Source organism: Tribolium castaneum, chromosome 1 (genome assembly GCF_031307605.1).
Source record: "Tribolium castaneum strain GA2 chromosome 1, icTriCast1.1, whole genome shotgun sequence".
NCBI classification, from domain to species: Eukaryota; Metazoa; Arthropoda; class Insecta; order Coleoptera; family Tenebrionidae; genus Tribolium; species Tribolium castaneum.
Window position 1 is genome coordinate 29353800 of NC_087394.1, and position 20994 is coordinate 29374793.

At 33.7% G+C, this 20994-nt stretch overlaps 2 protein-coding genes across 4 annotated transcripts in view; both read right to left on the reverse strand.

Annotated features, from left to right (window-relative positions):
• Positions 1–16140, reverse strand: part of Sesn (Sestrin) — a 164717-nt gene extending 148577 nt beyond the window's left edge. Inside the window, exons 1-2 of one of the 2 annotated variants that reach the window (XM_008192814.3) lie at positions 15918–16140; positions 385–1003 (exon numbers count right to left, since the gene is read on the reverse strand). In XM_008192814.3, the coding sequence (XP_008191036.2) occupies positions 385–819 (435 nt within the window). In that variant the 5' untranslated portion in view covers positions 820–1003; positions 15918–16140. Of the gene's footprint in view, positions 1–384; positions 1004–15638; positions 15867–15917 lie in introns of those variants that run through there. The other variant, XM_008192815.3, reaches the window with a different exon arrangement.
• Positions 9545–20848, reverse strand: P5cr-2 (Pyrroline-5-carboxylate reductase-like 2). 2 transcript variants are annotated; one of them, XM_008192816.2, is made up of 7 exons: positions 20511–20848; positions 20395–20465; positions 20164–20349; positions 19908–20120; positions 19656–19860; positions 16616–16753; positions 9545–9722 (listed from the first exon to the last, which is right to left on the reverse strand). In XM_008192816.2, exons 1-6 carry the CDS (start codon positions 20590–20592, stop codon positions 16671–16673), a joined length of 840 nt encoding a protein of 279 aa, XP_008191038.1. In that variant the 5' UTR covers positions 20593–20848; the 3' UTR covers positions 9545–9722; positions 16616–16670. The 2 variants fall into 2 exon arrangements, with proteins under 2 accessions (XP_008191038.1, XP_975446.1); XM_970353.5 differs by having other exon boundaries at positions 9545–9725; positions 20511–20847.
• Between the last annotated feature and the right edge of the window lie 146 nt (positions 20849–20994).

A 20994-nucleotide genomic window follows, 5' to 3' on the forward strand; every position in this document is an offset into this window, starting at 1 on the left:
ACTTTAATCGTGCACATTATATTGGCTATTTCGGGGCGGCTTTGGTTGCAGCTAATAATCGTTGCTGCAAATCAGATTACGCGAATTGGTTGCATACAGAGGATGCGAACTCTAACTACCCTCAGGGGGCTTATCTGTTGTCCATAATTTAGTTCAAATAATAAACCGCCGATTTTTCATTAAAAAACGCAAGCATTCGTTTATTCGCGCTCCATAAAGTTGTTAAAGGTTGGCCTCACTGTGGCTTATTATTTTCGTAATAAGGCTGGTGGTCGATTAAAAAACGCCTCATTAAAAACTAGGCAAACTGAGGGCGAGGGCGCTCCCGTTTTTAATGAGGGTGAATATTTAATAAAGGAGAGGTCGATAAGGAGTCGTTCTTACCTGCACGATTTCCAGGATATGTTGACATTTCTCCCTGACGTTGATGAAAGGACAACTAATTGATAACCTTAAAATGATAGGTAAATGTAGCGACACCAGATCCAAATACTCCTTAGGGACGTCATTAACGGTGTTCCCGACGATGTCCGAATACGCGCATCCGTTCGACGCGTTCTGTAATCTCCGGCGTTCCGGTTGGGCCATCCGGTAGTGTTTGGGACTACCGACGCCATCCAACCATCCCTCGACGGTTTTCGATATGACGTCCAAAGCCACTTCTCTAATTTCATTGTCGCGCGAACAAATAGGCATGCAAAATCGCGAAATCAAATCCAAATCCTTGAATAAACCGTCGTAACTGTCCGAATCTACTTCGCGTGATCTACTTAGCTCGTTATTGTTATTTGATTTGTTAAATTCGGTTTGGACGAACATTATATTAAGGCAAACGATTTTAGTCAATTTTCTTATTTAATCCCTCTCTTTGATTCTCTTCAATTGATAGCGAGTTTCGGGCTGATGTAATTGCGAATGAACTATTAGGAACTAGCTAATACTATTATAATACTGTATATTTTGATTTCAGTTGCGTTCACTTCTTGGATGTACTAGTGGAGACCTGAAAAAGAGGTGCACACTGTAGACATAATTTTACAACAAAAGTACCAATGACATTCAACACTGATTTAATCTATTTCCTTGTTGTAACATTCGATAGTTTTTACGACAACGTAAAATAAGCCATTCATAACATGTTATGAACTGCCATTTATAACACCTGAACTGATAATAGGCAAAACAAGAAACAATTATTTTGAAAACATGTTTAATTAATACCCATTCAAGCAAATAAAGATTCGGAGGAATGCCTAGTTGTATTAATTCCACCATAGTTTTCGGAAAAATATTTTAAGATAAATTATCCGTGAATTGCTATTTAAAAAAAAGTACACACTATTGCCCAAAAATAAATAAAAAAGTTCACGTTTTATAGAACTTCATTAATTAATTTTTCAAAAAGTACCTAAGTCCTTTAAATAAAAAACCTAAGCATTTTGAAAAAAAAAACGATCCACTTATGGTGCATTACACAGACAGGATTCGTCTGTTACAGACTGAACCAAAAGTAACGCACAAAATTAATATTTTTGTTATTGGTCATTTTTCATTTCATTTTCATTTTCATTATTTTTTTTAAATAACAATCGACATTGTTACTATTTTAGAAAGTACACGTCTTTATCTGTCTGATAGTAAAACAAAGAAAAAAAAATTAAAATTAAAATTAAAAAATAATTTAATAAAATAAAAAATATTGACAATTATACATAGAGTTTTGCTTTTTTGCTTTGGACATATTTTATAACCGGAAATTGTATTTTAAAGATTTTTTGCATAATTAGCATGAAAACACTTGATATGACACCTAAACACAAAAAAATAATCCGTCCGCAGAAAATAAAATAAGAACAAAAAAATAAAATAATACTCTCATTAACTTTTTTATTTTATTTTCTTATATTTTAATTTTTTTATACTTATCAGAAAAATAAAAATATGTACTATGTATCTAAGACAATAATAAAGTCAGCTGTCATATAAAAAAATTATAAATGACATCATACAAAATCGAGTATTTTTTTTGAGAAACGATTAATAACAGTAATATGAATTTTGTGCGTTATTTTTGGTTGTCTGTATTTTAACATCAATATTCTACATAGAAAAAAAACAAATTTGAAAGAAAAATCAGTGTATTCCAATATAATGAAAGACTAAAATAAAATTAGGTACTGATCAATTTCGAAATGGTGCATTTTGACATCGTACATTTTGAGGTCATTTTTAATTTTTTTAAATGACAATCGACATTTTTGGTTACTGTTTTAACAAGTACACGTCTTTAGTAAAACAAAACAATAAAAAATTAAAATTAAAAACAAATTTAATAAAATAAAAAATATTGACAATTAGACACAAAGAGTTTTACTATTTTGCTTTGAACATATTTTATAGTGTCGGCAATTGTATTTTAAAGATTTTTTGCATAATTAGCATGAAAATACTTAATATGAAACCTAAACGCAAAAAATAAACAAAAAAACAATTCGTCCGCATAAAATAAAGTAACTTTTTTATTTTATTTTCTTATTTTTTATTTTTTTTTAGACTTACCAGAAAAACCATTCATAACAGTGATATGAATTTTGTCCGTTATTTTTGGTTCAGTCTGTATTTTAACATCGATATTCCACGTAGAAAAGAACAAAATTGAAAGAAAAACTAGTACATTCCAAAATAATGAAAGACTAAAATAAAATTAGGTACTGATCAGTTTCGAAAAAATGCAAAATCCTTCGCCGACTCATCAGAGCAGGACGAAAACTGTTAAATAAAGAAAAACAATAAGCAGTGACATAACAAGTCTCCCTATTAGGAGTATTTGCCAAGAATAAAATTACACGGTTGCGGCAATTAAACATTAGAGTTTTTCCCAGAAACACCTATGCCATAATTGTAATGCAAATAAATCTATTAAATAATTAAAGACATTACGGAATTTTTCCAAAAAGAGCTTGAAATTCGAATCAGATTGCGCTAAATTAACACATTATGCATAATCATGTCTTGGAATGATATGCAATTGGTACTTGTCATCCAGTTGACAAATATATTCATGGTTTAGTGTGCTCGACTGTAATTGCTTGAATAAAATAATTATATATGATTTTATGTATTCTTATATTATGATCTTCAGTTAATCTCAATTTGCTAAGTAGTCTAATTCCATGTAATCGTCCATCATGCTGTCAGCTCACATCATACTGCAATAAATGGAATAGTATGTAACCCACTATCTAGCATGTAATGGTTTCTAATTTTTGTAATTTCCAATCACTAGCTAGAACACTACCGGCAAATTATCGCCACTTTTTTCTAATAAACCCACAATAGAGCAATGCTAACAAGTGCAACTCTCTTTTGATTGATGTACAAATGATACTTAATCAGTTTCCTCCCAATTATGTGCAATTATTTACTCATTTTAATACAAACTCGTTTTTCTGCTTTATATTTCGCGTAATTACCGCCTGATTCATAATTTAGTGGTACAAATTAATAATTATATTTTAATTAGCGTTGCACATGTTCGGTGGCATTAAGTAAACATCTTGCAGCACATTTCAGGTATTTCGGAACTGCAACCAGACAATAACGATAATTTCACGCTTCAGTGCGAGTTGCAAAAGGAAAAAACACATAATCTAATTAGACAAATTACGTTGACACTCTTAGCGACATTGATTTTTTGCCCAGTTCGTGCATTATCTTTCCCTGCCTTGGGTAATGCAGTTTTTGTAACACTTCGACAAGTGATCATTTTCGATCAGAGCAATTATTTCGTGAGCTCAAATTACGTAAACTATCCTTTCCGTAATACTATAACCACTTCAGTTCGAAGGATAATAACAATTAATTATAAAATTAATTTCATTTCTCCGATGGAGTAAAAGACGCCAAGGCGAAATAATTAATCTCGAGCGCGATCATTAGATATAATTTGATAATAATGACGGCGAAAGCAATCATTTCCCCTGAATAAAAAATAGCGCAAGAACGACAACTGTCGAGCTAATAATGTGTAAGAATTATAGACAAGAACTTGTTATATTCTTCAAATTATCGATGGTCGGAACATGTCAACTCTCTCCGGCCCAGCCTGTGTTATTCTGACCCGATATAAAGCACAGTGAAAGCGACATATTTCAACATTTATTAAAAATAATCCAAAAGAAAGAATATTTCAATATGTTGGATTTATTATTCACTTTCAGACCGAAGTAGCCCACGGTCGATTAGAATCAAAAACTAAGTCTTCCAGTCAGCGAATCGCAATTTATTGGTGTTTAAATTATCAACTTTTTCAAACATTTCTCCCGACCGGTTTCTCCTCAAGTAACATCTTCAGTGTTGGTGAAAACTAATCTGAATAGGTTTGGCCCAAACAAAATAAATCTTTGTCTCCTGTGGTCATTGCCAGGTGCTTCATCCATTTATAATTCATTCCGTATTGACTTTATCACCTCTGGGCTGTGATATCTTCTGGCGCGAAACTTCATAAATAAATAATAAATCCCTAATGGAATGGCAGTCAAAAATAGTTATTTTTTGTAAAAATGCGTCACGACACGGAATGTATCCAAATAGGTGTTCCCGACTTTGCCAAAATCCCGCGTAAACAAAATACATAATTAATGATTTATTTTTAGCGTTTATGAAAAGTTGCTGTAAGCATTAAATAACGCCACATCCGGTTTCGTAATTCAAGATTCTATTAAGCAAATGAATAGATAATGGTAATGTGAAACTGACCATCTCCCATGTATGACTGTTTCAATTAAAATAATTCAATTATGCTCAGACGCAATGAATAGCCAATTGGATTATCCGAGCACCTGCAAGATCGCAAAAAATCCTAACACTAGCAAACCTTTCAACATGTCCCGTTACTCTGTTCATATGGATTACGTTCATTTGTATGTTAAACAATGAGCCCGATCTGTTGCAATTTCGATATTTGCATAAAATTCCTCTAATTATTTTATTACACGGTGTTCCACCCATTTTTACGCAATGAGCACGGTTTCTCTCAAACGTACAGTCGACAACAGGGAAAATGTCGCCCCGAGAGATCGCGTTTATTACCTTCTGCAAATGTCTTTTGTTTCCGCGTAATTCGTCACTGCCCAAACTTTACACTTTAAGAGTTGCCTTCATGTGCTTTTTAATTAAATCTAACTACTTTAACTACGAGCTTTGGGAAACTGGAGCTTCAATCGTAAAAAATTCGCTAATTAGAGAAATTCTAGACGAAAAGTTGTTTCAAGGAGCAAAACTCCAGAAATAATTAGTCTCTAGCCATAAATAACAAAGCGTTTTTTATAAAGTAATTACCCATTTTGTTACATAATACGCATTACCATTTTTAACATTTTTAAATTGGTTTAACAAAGCTAATGATCATGCTAAACACAACACCGGTAAAATTCAGACACGTGGGCAGTGATTATAAATTAAGCACACGTCAAATTTTAAGTAGATTGGCGCTAAAAAAATTAAAATTATGGGCAATGACTGTAATTCGCTTAGTAATGAAATAAAACATAATAAAATTTCTGCTAGGTTTTAAAGGCGAGTAAGTTGGCAATCTGTGCCGAATTTTGTTTGTTTAAAAAAGCGATAAATTATTCGTCGACACGTGAAAATCAGACTTCCATAACAATCACCCGAATTTTTAATTACACCTTATAAATAAATTAGCAATAAAAATCGTAAAGATTATTTATGTCATTTTTTTGTTATTGAAAAAATTAGGTTGAATTTATTATCGCCATATAAGGCGGGCTGATTAGCATAAAAGAGTAATAACACAAGTTGAAATGTCAATTATGTTAAGTTTAACACTTTACCGGTGCACACGTAAAATTATTAGTGCAATACTCCAAGTAAGAGCAAATTTTCCCGTTTTATTTTCCGTGTAAATGTAAAATACGTCTTTTAGTGCTAATAAAGTCCACATGCGTAAAATGGGTTTAAACGGCTACGCGTTGCCATACAAAGAACTGCGTCGGTAATAAATTATTTCTATTGCTATAATCCACGGTTTAGCCCATTACTAACGCCGACGTAAAATAAATCTCGACAATATCTCCTATACAAGTCTTTTTGTTGAGAAAAGCTGTTCCACTGCTGGACCTAATGTTTAGATCTGAGTGCGATTTATTTTTGAATAATTTCAGGTTTCCTTTGCTCGGTCATTGAAAACAATGCCAAAAGGTATGTGAACATGATCTGGAAAAAGCGGGCGGGATGTTGAGCCGGATTTAATAAACTTGCTGAATAGAGCGAGCGGATTAATAAGATTCGATGTTTGTGTTTCAGGTTCATTCGAATAAAACTTCGCCTGAAAAGAAATGAATATGGCAACCCCCACAATCTGAAATTTGACGCTGATCCGATCAATGCAATGAGCTTTGTACCAATTTCATTTTGGTAATTGTCCCTGGAAAAGTGGATAAAATATTTTTTGTCAAAATAATGCAGAGATAATTTTGAGTTTGGAAGCGGCTGCATTTATTTATCGGGCTCTTTTCCCGTTCCTTTATCGCATTTCCGGATTGCTGTTCAGCGACTTAGATGAACTAATTAAAAAAGTTTACATAGCACGTAGCGTGTTTTATGGTCTTTGAAAGAAAATACTTGGAAATGATCTCTCGAGACCGTGTTTACTATAGGAACTGTCAGCTGAAAATAACTCGGCCTGAAGCGAAACTTTTCACATATTTCAGCCAACATATTTTTAAATTCACGAAATCATGGCTTCGGATTATGCATTTAAAGTTGATTTAACGCTGTGCTATTTTCCTTGTGCATTTGATTCGTGTTCGAACTGGGTTACATTCTAAAGCCCCGTCATAAAGATTCCCAAAGCAATTGGAAAAATAAAATTCTACACGAGCTTTATTTCCCTACTGTTCTTAATAGCACCCAGCTCAAGTGCTCCAGTCTTAGTTTATTTATTAAGACGTATGATTTTGCTTTGGTTCAAAGCGTTTCGGAATGAACTTTGCAGGAATCTGAAAGGAAAGCTAATTTCATCCCACATACTGCGTAACACCACCTGCTTCAGAGCATCAGAACTAATCCTCCTCGTAAATATTTCCAACGAAACAAAGCGACGTATGATGGAAGAAACACAATGGAAACGGCGAAGGCGAGGAGACAAGTGCGCTCGAAAGGAAAACTCCTGCAAGGAGTAAGCGAAACAATTCATTGCCAGCAGTAAAATTCCTCAAATACGACTTCTCAAGTGAGAAATAACAGTGAATTCAAAGTAGTTGCACTGCTTCATGTTTGTCATAAATTCCAACCAACAATAGGAAAAGTAACTGCTCTAAGAAAACTCCGAATCTGATTATGTTCCACTGCAAACAGTATTTTTCAAACACAAACTTTGCGCTCCACTTCAGACCTCCACAACATGGGAACAATTAGCCAAAGATTTTGTCTAATTGAAAGTGAAACTTTGGAACGAGTTTGCAGATTTACATTTATAGCACTGACGTCAAAATATGAACTTTGGGAAAAGTTCCCTCCCCGAACAAAAATGCCTAATTTTATCCCCGAATTCGCGCAAAAATAACCGCGACAACTGCAAACTTTTATCCACCATTCTGACCGTTCAGCGACTCTCCAAAAAAATTGAGATAATTTTAGAACGATTTAATTGGATCTAATGATGTACCTACCTTTCCGTGTTTATTTTTTAAATTCAACTCCCCACTTATTAGCTGTTTCAAAACTGTAAAATCGCCAATCTCGCATTATCTCTCAAAATTAGCTGTTTTAAATTATTCATGCGCTTCAAAAAAATAACAGATAATGTAATTTACACATTAATAGCTATTTTACAATTTCATTAATCTTATTTAAAAAAATAATTTATAGTTTTGAAACAGCTTTTGCAAGTGTTCCGTCTAAACCTCACATTAAAACTATTGGTAGTTCTAATAATGATTGTCATCTGAAAACTTGTACACAACCATAATCTCCTAGGTCCTGCTCCATGAAAACATTTTCTAGATGATGACACTTCCGGTTATACCGGAAGTTGCTTCCTCCCTTATTTTAAATGGAAAGCTATGTTTTTTAATGCGTTTTTGGATTACTAGAGTTATTTTAAGGTAGTTTTCATTCCCTATACCAAAATTTAGCCGTTTACGAAATAATTGAGGTTTTTATTTTTTTTTTAAGATTTGTACCTTCCAATTCAAAAATCGATAACTCTGTCATTTTTTAAATTTGAAAATATTTTCTAGCTCATTTATTAAAACAGGAAGCCTAGATCTTATCTTCCTTTTCGTGTTTTCAAATTTCTAAAAAAAAATTACAAACCCTAAATGTTTAAAGTTAAGTTTTCAGAACTTTAAGCACCCATAACTCATTTTTTTCAAATGAAATGCCACAAGTTTTATTTCCTTAAATCAAAGAGAATTTAATTTTGCATCGACCAGTATTACCAGTTAATACTTATGTTTAATAGTTTTCAAGTTAAAACAAGTTTTTGTTTGGGTTGAAAAATTCATTAGCCATAGGCCATCATAGATTGTCGTAGAAACAAGAAAAAAATGTGAGAAATTAAAGTTTTTCAAACCAATATTCAATGAATTTATTTTGCTTTCACAGGACGGACAACACAACAGAGATTCTCGTTTGTTTAATCAGAAATATTTTTATGGGAAACTATGCAAAAATCTGTGGTTAGTAAGAAATTTTCTACAATGTTAAAAAACCAACATAACTTGAAAATTATCACAGATAGGTATAAGGAAAGATAATACAGATCTATGCAGAAAAAATTCTCGTCCATCTAGTAAAATAAAAATTGGGACATCCCATTTGAAAAAATTAAGCTATGAGTACTTGAAGTTCTTCAATCTTTTTGGTTTTATTAACTTTTTTCCAGTTTTGAACACACTGGAGAACAGATATAGGCTTTCTCTTTTAATACTCCAAATATGATTTCGAAATCTCTAAAACTAAGAGAGTTACCGATTTTTTAAGTGACAGAAGCAAATCCAAAAAATTTCAAAAAATCTAAAATATCTCGAAAATGGTTAAAATTAAGTGTAGAAAAACTGATAAAAACGGGCGTAAATAACTCGACTAATCCAAAAACGCAGTGAAAAACAAAGCTTTCCATTTAAAACAAAAAATTAATAGCGACTTCCGGTAAACCGGAAGTGCCGCGATCGTGAAAATATTTTCTTTGAGCAAAACTTAACGAATTACGTCTAAGCACCAACTTTTAAATAAATATGTTTATTGGAACTTTCAATACTTCTAATGTGGGGTTTAGAGGAAACAGTCTGTAGATGTTGAAAATTTCCATTATCATAGCCATCTATCGAACTTGTTCGAAACCCTAGTCCATCGCAGACTCAAACAATTTATTATTTAGTGAAAAATCACAATTACATAACGAAACGGTTCAAGTCTTCAATGCACCAAGTCAGAAAATCAACCAGATGGCTCTTAATTTTTCTTATTCTCATTTACTTTTTGCTTTATCGTGAATGGTATCCAAATAATAAAACAATTAACTAGAAAATGTTTATTTCCAATAATAACAAAGTAGCTATTGTTCTACAAGTCACTCGAGTGATCGTTTATCCCAAAGGAATCAGTAGATGCGATTGCCGTTGGCAATAATTAACTTCGCTAGTATGAAAACCACAAGAATTGGCTGTTGTTTCTCCACATTTCGCGTCCCAAACCTTCTGTCAACACAAACAATTTGTTATAATTAAATCCAAAGTTGAAAGCAAAAACAAAGGGTTTTATATGGCAAGTTTGGCGTACATTAAGGCCTCTTTATGAACGTCAAGTAAATACAAAGTGGTACAGCAAACTTCGTTAGGAAGTGGACAGTAGCACAACCGCATACATATTTGCCGAGTCATAACAGGGACCCGTTGATTATACATATTATTTCAGTCGTTTTCCTAAATTATAACCGGCTGTGTGTATGCGAAGCATCGATTTATTTTAGTAGAAAAGTTTTAATGAGTTTCACTTTCAGTTACAAATGAATAAATTGCTTGCCACGAGCAGACAGGATAAAAAAACGACGAATTTAAAACACTCCTCTACCTTTCCCGAACAACGTCAACTCCGAGGTGGATAACGTGCTAACCGCAACCGAACATTACAACAAAATAATCAGGACGAAATTAGACGCGAATTGGAACAGACTACTGTTAATTCTAATTAAAAACGAAGCGCGCTTTCAGCGCAATTCATATCGTCGGCAATAAATTAACCGCATACACGTATCCTCGAAGAGGAGCAAAAAGTCGCGTCATACTCTGATACCCCGATTGTGGTAAATTAACAACGACGATTAGCGGGGGTTCCCCGGGGGCGCGTCAGAACTGTCAAAATTCGCTCCAACTGAACTATTTTAATTAGGCGATATGAGCCCCACTGTTAACTTTTCCCGATCTTGGCGTGCAAAATACAAACGTGTGGCTTGCGAGTTGGCAGTTTTAATCAATATAAGGAGCGTGCGATGCCACAGGAACAATACGTTTCAAAATATAATTTATTTTGCGCGAAGCTTTGGCAATCACATCGAGTGAATGATTTTCGACTTTTCGGAGCAAATTCGTTCGGGGAGCGCGAATCGATTTATCGTGCTTATGTATGGGACATAATTGAAAAAATTACTCGGAAGGAAATAGAAGAAAGTGTTCCAGTTTGAGAGAAAATTGCCACTCGGATAAAATGAAATTATCAAGGGAAAGATGGCGATGGATTTACTGCACCGATCGAAAGGAAATAAAAACGTAATCGGCCAGTTTGCCAAAAGAGGAGTCGGAAAGTCGATTAAATTTCGGAATGATTTGTCATTGTGACGAGAGTTTAATAATTAATTCCTGGCCCACATTGTTCCTGGAACGAATTGTTGCAATGCGGATTTTCCCCCGTTTATTGTTAGTTGCCAACATGTGAAAATATTTGCCTTAAATTAATTACCAAAGATGCGCAACAAAACCTCTCCTCCACATTCACCCTCTATCAAATAATTAACACAATACATTTTACACCGGGGATACCGAATAATGAAAACATAAATTCGGGTTAAGCAGAATTTAGCACATTTTGATGTAAATGGTACAAAGGACCCAGTTTGCTCCAGAAACATATATTATCATTAGCTCCTGTAATTGCCCTAAGCCCACATTACCCAATTTGCTTATCACCCCACCAACAAATGGAAAAATGCCATTTTGCACCTCATTCTATAATTTAATGCCGCGAAATTTTTTATTGTTTACACAACTGCTAATAGTTTGCATATACACTTACACAAAATAAATTGTTTTTCGTAAACTTGAAAACTACAAATTTACATTTTCGCCATAAACGCCTAATTAAAATGACTACAAGCCCAGAAAAGCATAATTTAAATAACTTCTTCGTTCCTTGACCAACGATACCGCAAACCCACCCACAAAAAACCTCATTTCTATTCGAACAAAAAAATTTCCATATACTTATTATTAGAACGTAATGTGTGGTTGCTCACTGGAAAATTTAAATGCTACTTAATAGCAAAAACGCCCGATAAGGCTAACAGGTATTATTGTAATGTGCAGAAAAAACAAAACCTTCGAGTTATCACAACAATATAAAATTTCAACTTAGTCACTGGTAAAAGCGGAATTTAAACCATTTCCCATGTAATGAGAAAATTGTGTCTCACAACATCTTTCGCTTCCTAATAATCGGCTTGGTGCGCTTATGATTTGAAGATAATGGGTTACATTAAAATGAAAGTATCTCTCGCCTACAATCACGTGTTATACAAGTACAAACCTAATAACAGGCAACAATTGTCGGGAATTTTTGTAGCCGAGGGTGAGCCTGGGAAGGATTACGTCAAAAAGCAGTGAACCTGAAGAAATCCACGGAAACGAATTCGAGTGCTTCGGCATAATGGTTTTTTAAAGTTATGAAGATCATTACTGTTATTAAAAATGAGAATTACATTTCCTTATATTATATGACATACAATTATTCAAATTAAAATGCAGACCGTTCTAAATCGTTAACTCGAATGTGACTATCTTGTCAAGGAACAGAAACTGTGCTTATATCACCTTAACAAATAACTGAAATTAAAATACATACGTGACTAAGAATGAGCCACATAATTAAATAACCTACGCCAAGAGGAACGAGATTAACTCGAAACATGACCAAAAGAAAGAAATTTATTAATAAGATTACATAAAATTTAGAACAATCTTATAAATTATTTATTGTTATTCTGTTCCAGGAGCCGATTTATGACACAGATGTTGAGCAATTTCTCAATTAAAAGACTAGTGTCATGAGGCTGCAGAATTTAAACGTTGCACATAAACAAATACAACTCATTTCGCAAGACATTTAATGAAAATTACGACACTTTTAATTGGAAAAATTAAAATTACTGTTTGGCTCCTTTCCTACACATTCACCAATAGCCAAGTCGAAAATTTTGTTTCTGTTATAAATTTAATTGAGCTACCAGTACAATAATTTTAATGTTTTAAAAGCCATAAAATCGCCCCAACATTTCAATACTTCCAAAAGTTTTCCGATTTCCGACGAATGTTTTAAATGATCAATTAAAAATTTTGATTTACGAGGTAGTAAATGTTCAGGTTAGAAAAGTCATAAAAAGCGAACAAAACACGCTCCGAAACCTAAAAATACCTCTCATCATTAGAAAATTAATAACCAGGAGATGTATGTACCAGGTGTTCCGGACACTGGATCCGGGGTATTGTATTTATTTTTACTAATTGCGTGTGATTAGAATTAAAAAACGTTTTTACTGGCAGAATTAGGAAATACAAACAAACGCTGACAGCAAAGCTATAAATAGTTACAAATATAGCCATATTAACGATTTTAATTACCTTCAATCACAAAACAATCACCTGAGATTTTTTCGACTGTTTCACAATGAGGCAAAAGCCTTGGACACATTGTACAACTCACTGAAATTATTTCTTAGCAGTTTATGCAAACTAGGGCACCACTAGTTTAAAAATTGTAAATCTGACCCAACGCTTAATTATTTATGTTCATAACGTGAGACACGGTCTTAACCGCAACCCCTAATCCGGGTATAAAATATTTCGACGCTCACCCCATTTTTCAAGGTGAAAACTCCCCCATAAGTCGGTGGAATTCCTAAAACGATCCGAATGCATGCAAATAAAACAGACATGATTTAAAAAGATGAATGCATTTAGATGCAAGGCTGGGGAGCTGTGAGTGCCGAGGGTCGTCGTTTCATGGCTCTCCTAACCCCAAAAGGAACTAAACCGTCAAAGCGCAAACTTCTTATTAACAAGACCTTGCGAGAAAATTCGACATTTGCATAATCTCACCGATGGCAAAGCCAAAATAAATAGGGATACCGTATATTTTGACTTTCAGAATTAGTATGAATGCATATTGTAACCAGTAAAGAATAACAGAAAAAAATTATTTTTCCTGTTTACAAATTACTATTAGTATTTTAGTATTTTTTAGTAACTGGTAATCATGGCAAGTTGATTGGTTCCAAAAAGACCATAAAACTTTGTGCAAAAAAAATTGTTTGGTTATTGTACTGGTCTTCCGAATATGCTATACTAAACTAATGCCAGTTAGTAACAATGTACCTACACGGAAAATATGTATATTACATCACAGAACATAACATCCCTATTCATCTGTTCGTATAATGTAGGAACAGCTAATTTAGAGCTCCGAGAGGAATAAAAATTGATATCATGACATGAGTGAAATTAGACAAGCAATCCATTTTTCGCCAAATTCTGCGGTAAGATAAATCTTTTGAAAAATTTCAGTGCCATCAACTCCAGATTTATGAGAATTGTGTTGTTTCGTTGCCAAAAAACCGTTAAAATTGAAGCTTTTTTTAATTTGACTCCTCTTCTATTAGCAAAAATTGCAAACATTGTTGTTATTAGATTAGCAAACACAAGCAATTAGATGTTGGCAGTTTAACGTCTTGAAATAACCTTCAACTCGTACGAGTGTGTAGCAAAAATACTACAGCAAAAAATTGGTTAGTGTCCAAAAAAATACCTACAATTTCATAATACACTTATTAGTTTTAAAAAAATCGTTTTCCAGAATTCCAATGATTACCGCAAACAAAGCTGACCATTTTAGTGATTATGATGAAATTTTTACCACATGCTATGTAAATTTTTTATTTTCTAGTATCATCTAGGACGTCGCTCAGGATTTTTAATTGTAAGCCGTGTTTTAACCTTTAATAATTGTAAAAACTCAGAAAATACCACTATCAGAAAGAATCTTCAAAAAAAAATCCTGTTAAAATATTTAAATTTTCTGTAATTCGATTTTCTTTTTGATTAAAACCACCTACAAGGTGTTTAAAAACTGGTGCAAAGCCACAGTGGTACATTGTTGAGAAAAAAGTCCCAGAACAAAACCCTTTATTCTTTTTTTCCATATTATTTAATATTTAATTATAATCTGTACATGAAAAAACATAAAATTAGATTTTTTTGTAAATCATGGACAAAGAATTTAGTTATTTTTTAATTCATTTTGTTTTTTTTTAAATAACAATTAAGAAACTAACAGAACACAAATAAAAAATAGCAATTTATTAAATATGGTGATTAGGAGATAATGACATTGGACAGACCAGTTTTGTTTATTTTTTGCTGAGTATTTCTTTTTATAATATGTTGTATAGAAGAAAATACGAGTAATTGTAACTATTAGAGAATCATATGACCAATTTAGTAATTTCTGTAACACTAAATCTAGAACCCGTGTGTAGATTGTAGATTGTTTGTTTGCGACAAAACATTTCAAATTACTATTTTCTCATCAAAGAGAGCTGTTATTTGGGATTAACTTACAATTTGTAGATATTAGTCTGTCTTATTTATTAAATTTGTTTGGGTTATCGTAACCATGTATGAATGGCAACTAGATTACTTTGGCAGAAATTTGAATAAACAAAAAACAATAAATATTAATAAGAATATAAAAAAGCAACTTATTAATTTGGTGATAGATAAATTGTGGCTGGGTATTTCAGCTGCGAAATTAACATAATATTCTCTCTGACCATTGATCAATTTGGGTTTACATATGAAAAACGATTCAAATAACTACTTTGTATCAATAAAATAAAACATAATTGATTTGGATTTTACCTATTCATCCAAACCTGTCAGAACCTGAATATGATAAAATTTGTTTATTAAAACGTTAAAATTTACTGTAAAAAAGTGTAACAATCACATAGAAATTCCCAACTCCCATAAAAAAAATCAAAATATTGAAACTTATAAATGTCATTTGTAGAGAACAGTAAATTTGAGATTTGTAAATTGTGACAATTACCCATTGAATTTTTCAAACCTGTTAGAACCTGAATCCAAAATCAGTTATTATTTATGAAAATGTTCCAAAACACCAGAGTTTGGACTGTTTCTAAGGGGGCTGTGATTGCATAATAATGGAAAAATGCAGCAATGACATGGGGGCTCATTAGCACTTAAAAAATACCAAAATCTTGTCATTTGTGAATGAATGTTGTGAATTACGGTAATTTTGGATTTTAATTTGTGGCCACTCACCTATCAACAGTCTTTTGAAGTATTGACAGAACGTAAAAATCACACCTAACAATTGCTAAACGCTAAACATCCGAATAGGATTGATCACAATATCAAGTGGACTATCGTGGAAAATAAAGTAAGAGATGGCATGAAGAAAGAAACAAACCGGCCGGCTTTTTACGGTGAAACTGACAAGTTCGATGGAATATTCCTCTAAGCCAGCATGCGCACAGTGAAACAAAGACTCTTAACCTCACAAATTTAAATGAAAATCGCCGGAAAACCGGAGTAACTCACCAGAGACAGCCGTTCCGGGTGCGCTCGATGCCGGACCGGTCCTATTGCACTGCGATTTGCGAATCCGCACCGGAAATCAGTGGAAAATAAACGGAGGCTAACTGTTACATTAGAGAAGTGACAACCGGTGTCCGTTCGATACACTTTGACAATGAACTCAGCTGACTAGGGAAATTGCATTGCGCAATCGCATCGGCCGACTCGGGCCCCAATGTGAAAAATTGACGTTTTTTAATGGGAAATTTTCTTATTGCAGCCCGGCCGCCGCCCCCGAGCCGGCCCGCGCCCCCGCGCGCCGCCCGCGGCCCCGCTGCGCCCCCCAATTATGTCATAAATCATATGTTTAGACGTCAAAATCAGCTGTTGAATTTATCAGTGCATAACTACAAGGTCCGCTCAAAAAGTCGCGTGAAAGCGCCGACTTGATCCCGGCGAAGCGAAACGGCGAGCAGGGCCGGCTTGACGGTTTTGTATTTTTCGTGACGTGGATGGATATATCACCAGTGTTCAGTCTGGTGGGTAATAAAAATTAAAAAATGTTAAACGAAGATTGGACAGGTAATAATAATAAATCTCCGAAATGATAAAGCGGGTCTAAAACGCGATTTGTATATTTCATCAAAAATGTCTCGTCGAAGTAGAATTATTAATTTGATGATTTTTTTATTTGCTACTAAAAATATATTATGTTTTGTTACCTATAAAATAAAATTAAGAATGATCTACGATTATGGGTTGTCGGTGCTTTCGAAATTATTTTGTTGGGTCGCTTTGAGCAACCTCGCGACATCTCTGGGTCGCGGCTTCAATTGCTCCGATCACAGCTGCTCTGAAACCTGTAAAGAGGGAAAGATTGAATTAGCTTCGTTTTTCGTTATTTTTATTTATAGAATAGATTTATAGATATATAGAATAGCACTTAATTCATGCATTTAAGGTGCTTACTAACAAATTAAGAACAAAAGCAGACGCATTATTTTAACCCAAGGATATAAATAAGTTAAAAAACAATAAATAAATATCCTATCTAACATGCGTTCAAAAAAAATATATCAGAGTAGTTTGACAAGCATTTTTCACGTATCCTGAGTGATATATTTACGATATACGTAATTTACGATATACGTAAACGCATGATACAATGCCAAAAAATTATATTTTCAAACAAAAAAGTTTTTAAAACTTTTCATAAATTATGTCGAAAATGACCTATAAACTTTTGAGGCTCATTACAAAATTTGATAGCAATTAAATGTTTTGTAAACCGACCTTTTTGGTATTTATTACAAAATCATAAATGTAAAACGTACCTACTTATAGAAACCCTTAAACTAATAAAAACCTTCTGAAAATATTCTATTCCGAATTAAGAGCGTTGTAGAGAATTACATCAGCAATCCAAATACAAATAAAAACAAAATAAAAATTCGGGACTTCAGGACTTGGTTTCAGGTGCACTTTGCGTTTTTTTTTAAATTTAGGCAAAAAATATCAGTGTTTATTGTTTTTTGATGTAGATGATTGTGGAAAACACTTGAAAATTCAGCTTTACTTTGGAGCAAAAAAATCTTAAATTGTAATTTTTCTTAAAAATAAAACTGCAAATTAAAGAAGTTTACGATTTTTTTTACTCTAAAATAAATAAATTGACAAATTGTTGTACATTATTCTCCACAATCATATACACCACAAATAACAATACACACTGAAACTTTTAGCCTCCATTTGAATGTATAGGTATCTTTTTGGGGAAGTCCCGAATCTTTTTTTTTTCTTTAATTGGACTTCTGAAGTTTTCTCTACAATGCTTTGAACTCGGAAATTGCCAATTTTGAGACATTCTGTATATAATAATTATTAAGAAACATTATTTTATTGACTTTTTCTTGTTTTTGATTAGATGAGACTTATCTAAAAAATAGCTGTTTTTTAGTTATTAGATTAAGTTGGGTGAGTGTATTACAGAATCAAAATAAAATAAAATAATTAGTAAATGAATTATAATAATTGATCTTACGAGCGTATTAACAAAATCAAAATTATTATTTATCCACAACGTCTTAAACTTCGATCAGTATCAACCTAACTGTGCTGGTTATAGTAAACGTAGATTAAAAAATAATCGATTTGATTTGATTTGACCTACAAAAGTTCAGTGCAATAATTATTGTTAACGAAAGCGACGTAAAAATTTTGAATTAATTTATCTTACTTTTACATTTTAGCTTTAATTTTTTTTTATTAAATCTGCTGACATAATGACAATTATGTAAACTGGCTCTTAGAAGCTCTTAGAAGTATGAAGAAATAAAATTGTGTCAATTTTTTATGGAGAAGTTATAAGTAAAAGGCATACTAATAAACGCCAACTTTAATTATTTAATTTATTTTATTTATTCAATTTACAATTATTGTGGTATCAAGGTTGATGTAACCAATAAGGGTAGATTTTGCAATTGTCAGATGAACTCAGGATAAGCTGGATAAGTTATTTATGGTATAATTGTTATTTACAATTAATTATAATGTATTTTTCAAGATTTAACCCCATGATAAAGTTATCAAACCATTATAAAAACGACCCTAAATAGAAATTTTTCTACTGAAAAATGGCATTATTATTAATCATTATGTATCAATAGCTAAGGAGCTATAAAAATATTGGTAGTAATAAGTATAATTATTAATCGCATATAAGAGTAAATATACAATTTATACAATTTTAGAATTTACAATTTTGTGTCTTACCTATTATGATAATTCATGATTTGTGGAATATAATATTAAGTATATTAACTGACTTTATTTTTTATTAAAATTTTAATAAGCGAATGCGAAATCGAATGTTAAAAGGTAGTAGGTATTAACAATAATTAACAATAATAATAACAATAATAATTTCGGTAAGTGAGAGATGATCCAAACTACAGAAGTAGTTTGAATGAAAAAAACAAAAAAAAAACAAAAAAAATCTTGTACATTGACCTAATATTGTTAGTTTGATAATTTCTTTGATACCTATGTATGTTTTTAGATTTTTACAAATTTACTGGTAATAATGAAATTCTTGATTGCATTTTTATTAATCATAAGAACAGTTAACTATTATAGAGATAGTTGTAAAAATAAATTCTTATTCTGCTATGATAAGATAAAGAGTAATATGTACCAAAAACAATGACTGGAGTTGTTAATTTAGTTTGTTTTCTTCGCTAGAAATTCAATAGTTGCTGTGCTGTTTGACCTGGCATTTAGTAGGTACATATACATAATAACACAAAGATAAAATACATTATTTCATAAAAAACGAAGCAAAATTAAAATTTAAACACAAACAAAAAATTGTACACCAAAGTATGTGAAGTTAGGGTAGAAAATCCTTAGGTGTGTAACGACTAGCATTAATAAACCGTTTTTGACAAGCATACTGTTCTTTATAACACGCCAGTATTTTGGTTACCACACGGTCCAGACACGTGTCTAAAAATATGACCCTTTTAATTTTAATGTAGGAGCCCTAATGTCGGAAAAATGTCTAAATCCCGTCATCATAAACCTCGTTGAAGATTTAAAACGTGCGTGTGTGCTGCAGTTCCATCAAAAACGCATTACACAAAAGCCACAATCTGGCACTCCATAGTCCCGAGTATTTTGGACTCACCACCGCCATCAAATAAATCATACCACACGCACACCCTCTTAATGAAGCAATAAATCCGTCAAATTTTTACGACTCACCTTTCTGTTCGAGAAAATGCAATCCGGCCGCCGTCGAGCCCGCCGGGGAGGTGACGTCGTCCTTGAGCACCCCGGGGTGCGTATTCGTGTCCCTCACCATTTGCGCGGCCCCTAGCACCGTCTGCGAGGCCAATCTATATGCTAAATCCCGCGGAAGGCCCATCTTGACGCCGCCGTCGGCGAGCGCCTCTATGAGGACATAAATCTGGAAAAATAATCTCGCAAATCGCGCTAACGAGCGGCGACATTTACATATGCCGGCCCCGAGCCGCTGAGGGCCGTTATGGCGTCCAGCAGGCCCTCGGGGACCTGCTCGCACGTCCCCACGGCCTGGAGCAGCTTCTTGGTGGTTTCGGCGTCCTTCTCGGTGGCCCTGCTGCCGGTGACGAAGACGGAAGTGCCGCTGCGGACGAGGGCGGGCGTGTTCGGCATCACTCGAACCACTCGAGACTCCGAAGGCAAGAACTGATAAAGTTTAGACGGGTTCAAGCTAAGTGCCGGAAGTCACCTGTTCCAGCTGCTTTATTGTCACTCCCATCGCGATTGATAGAAATAATTTGTCGGCTTTCACATCTGCGGCCTTTTTTATGTCGCCGAGGGCGATCGGCACCACTGAGGGTTTCACGGAGACGATGATAACGTCCGATTTTTTCACCACGGGGACGTTTTCGAACAGAGATTCGGCTCCTAATTCCTGAAGTGAAAGTTAAAACGAGATTTTTAGCTAGTTGGTGGAAACCTTGAAAGCCTTCGCCGACGCCAAGTCCGACGGATGGCAGCTGGAAATCATGGTCTCACCCTTGGCCAGACCTAGGAAAATTTTAGGGGAGATATCTAAGGATCGGTTCAACTGACCTGCCGAGATGAATCCCTTAGCCATGGCCTGGGCCATTTTTCCGCCTCCGATAAACCCAATTTTTAATAAATTGCTCGTCATTTTGGCTTCGTGGAGGCACAACCATGCAGAACGCACTGTTTATGTCAATTTGTTATAGCAAATAAATATTGGGTAATGACTGGAAGACTAATAATATCCCCTTATCAATAAGTGTGTACTCGATTTTTTGGTAAATTTCCGATGATAGTAAACACAGCTTTCGTATGTTTCTGTTATCAGATATGGGTTAGTGGTAATAAAGGGCTTTGCTGATAGGCAGGTACGAAATTTACCGTAAACAAGAAAAAATAACAAGTGACCTCAATCTCTATTTGCTATTTAAAGTGCTGAAGACGTGTTGTTTGATAAAATTTCTTATCGGTTGGAGTGAACTTTGGGCTTTATATTGGATTGTTGAACATTGGTTCTTCGATTCGCTTGGTAATTACCAATTAGTCCAAA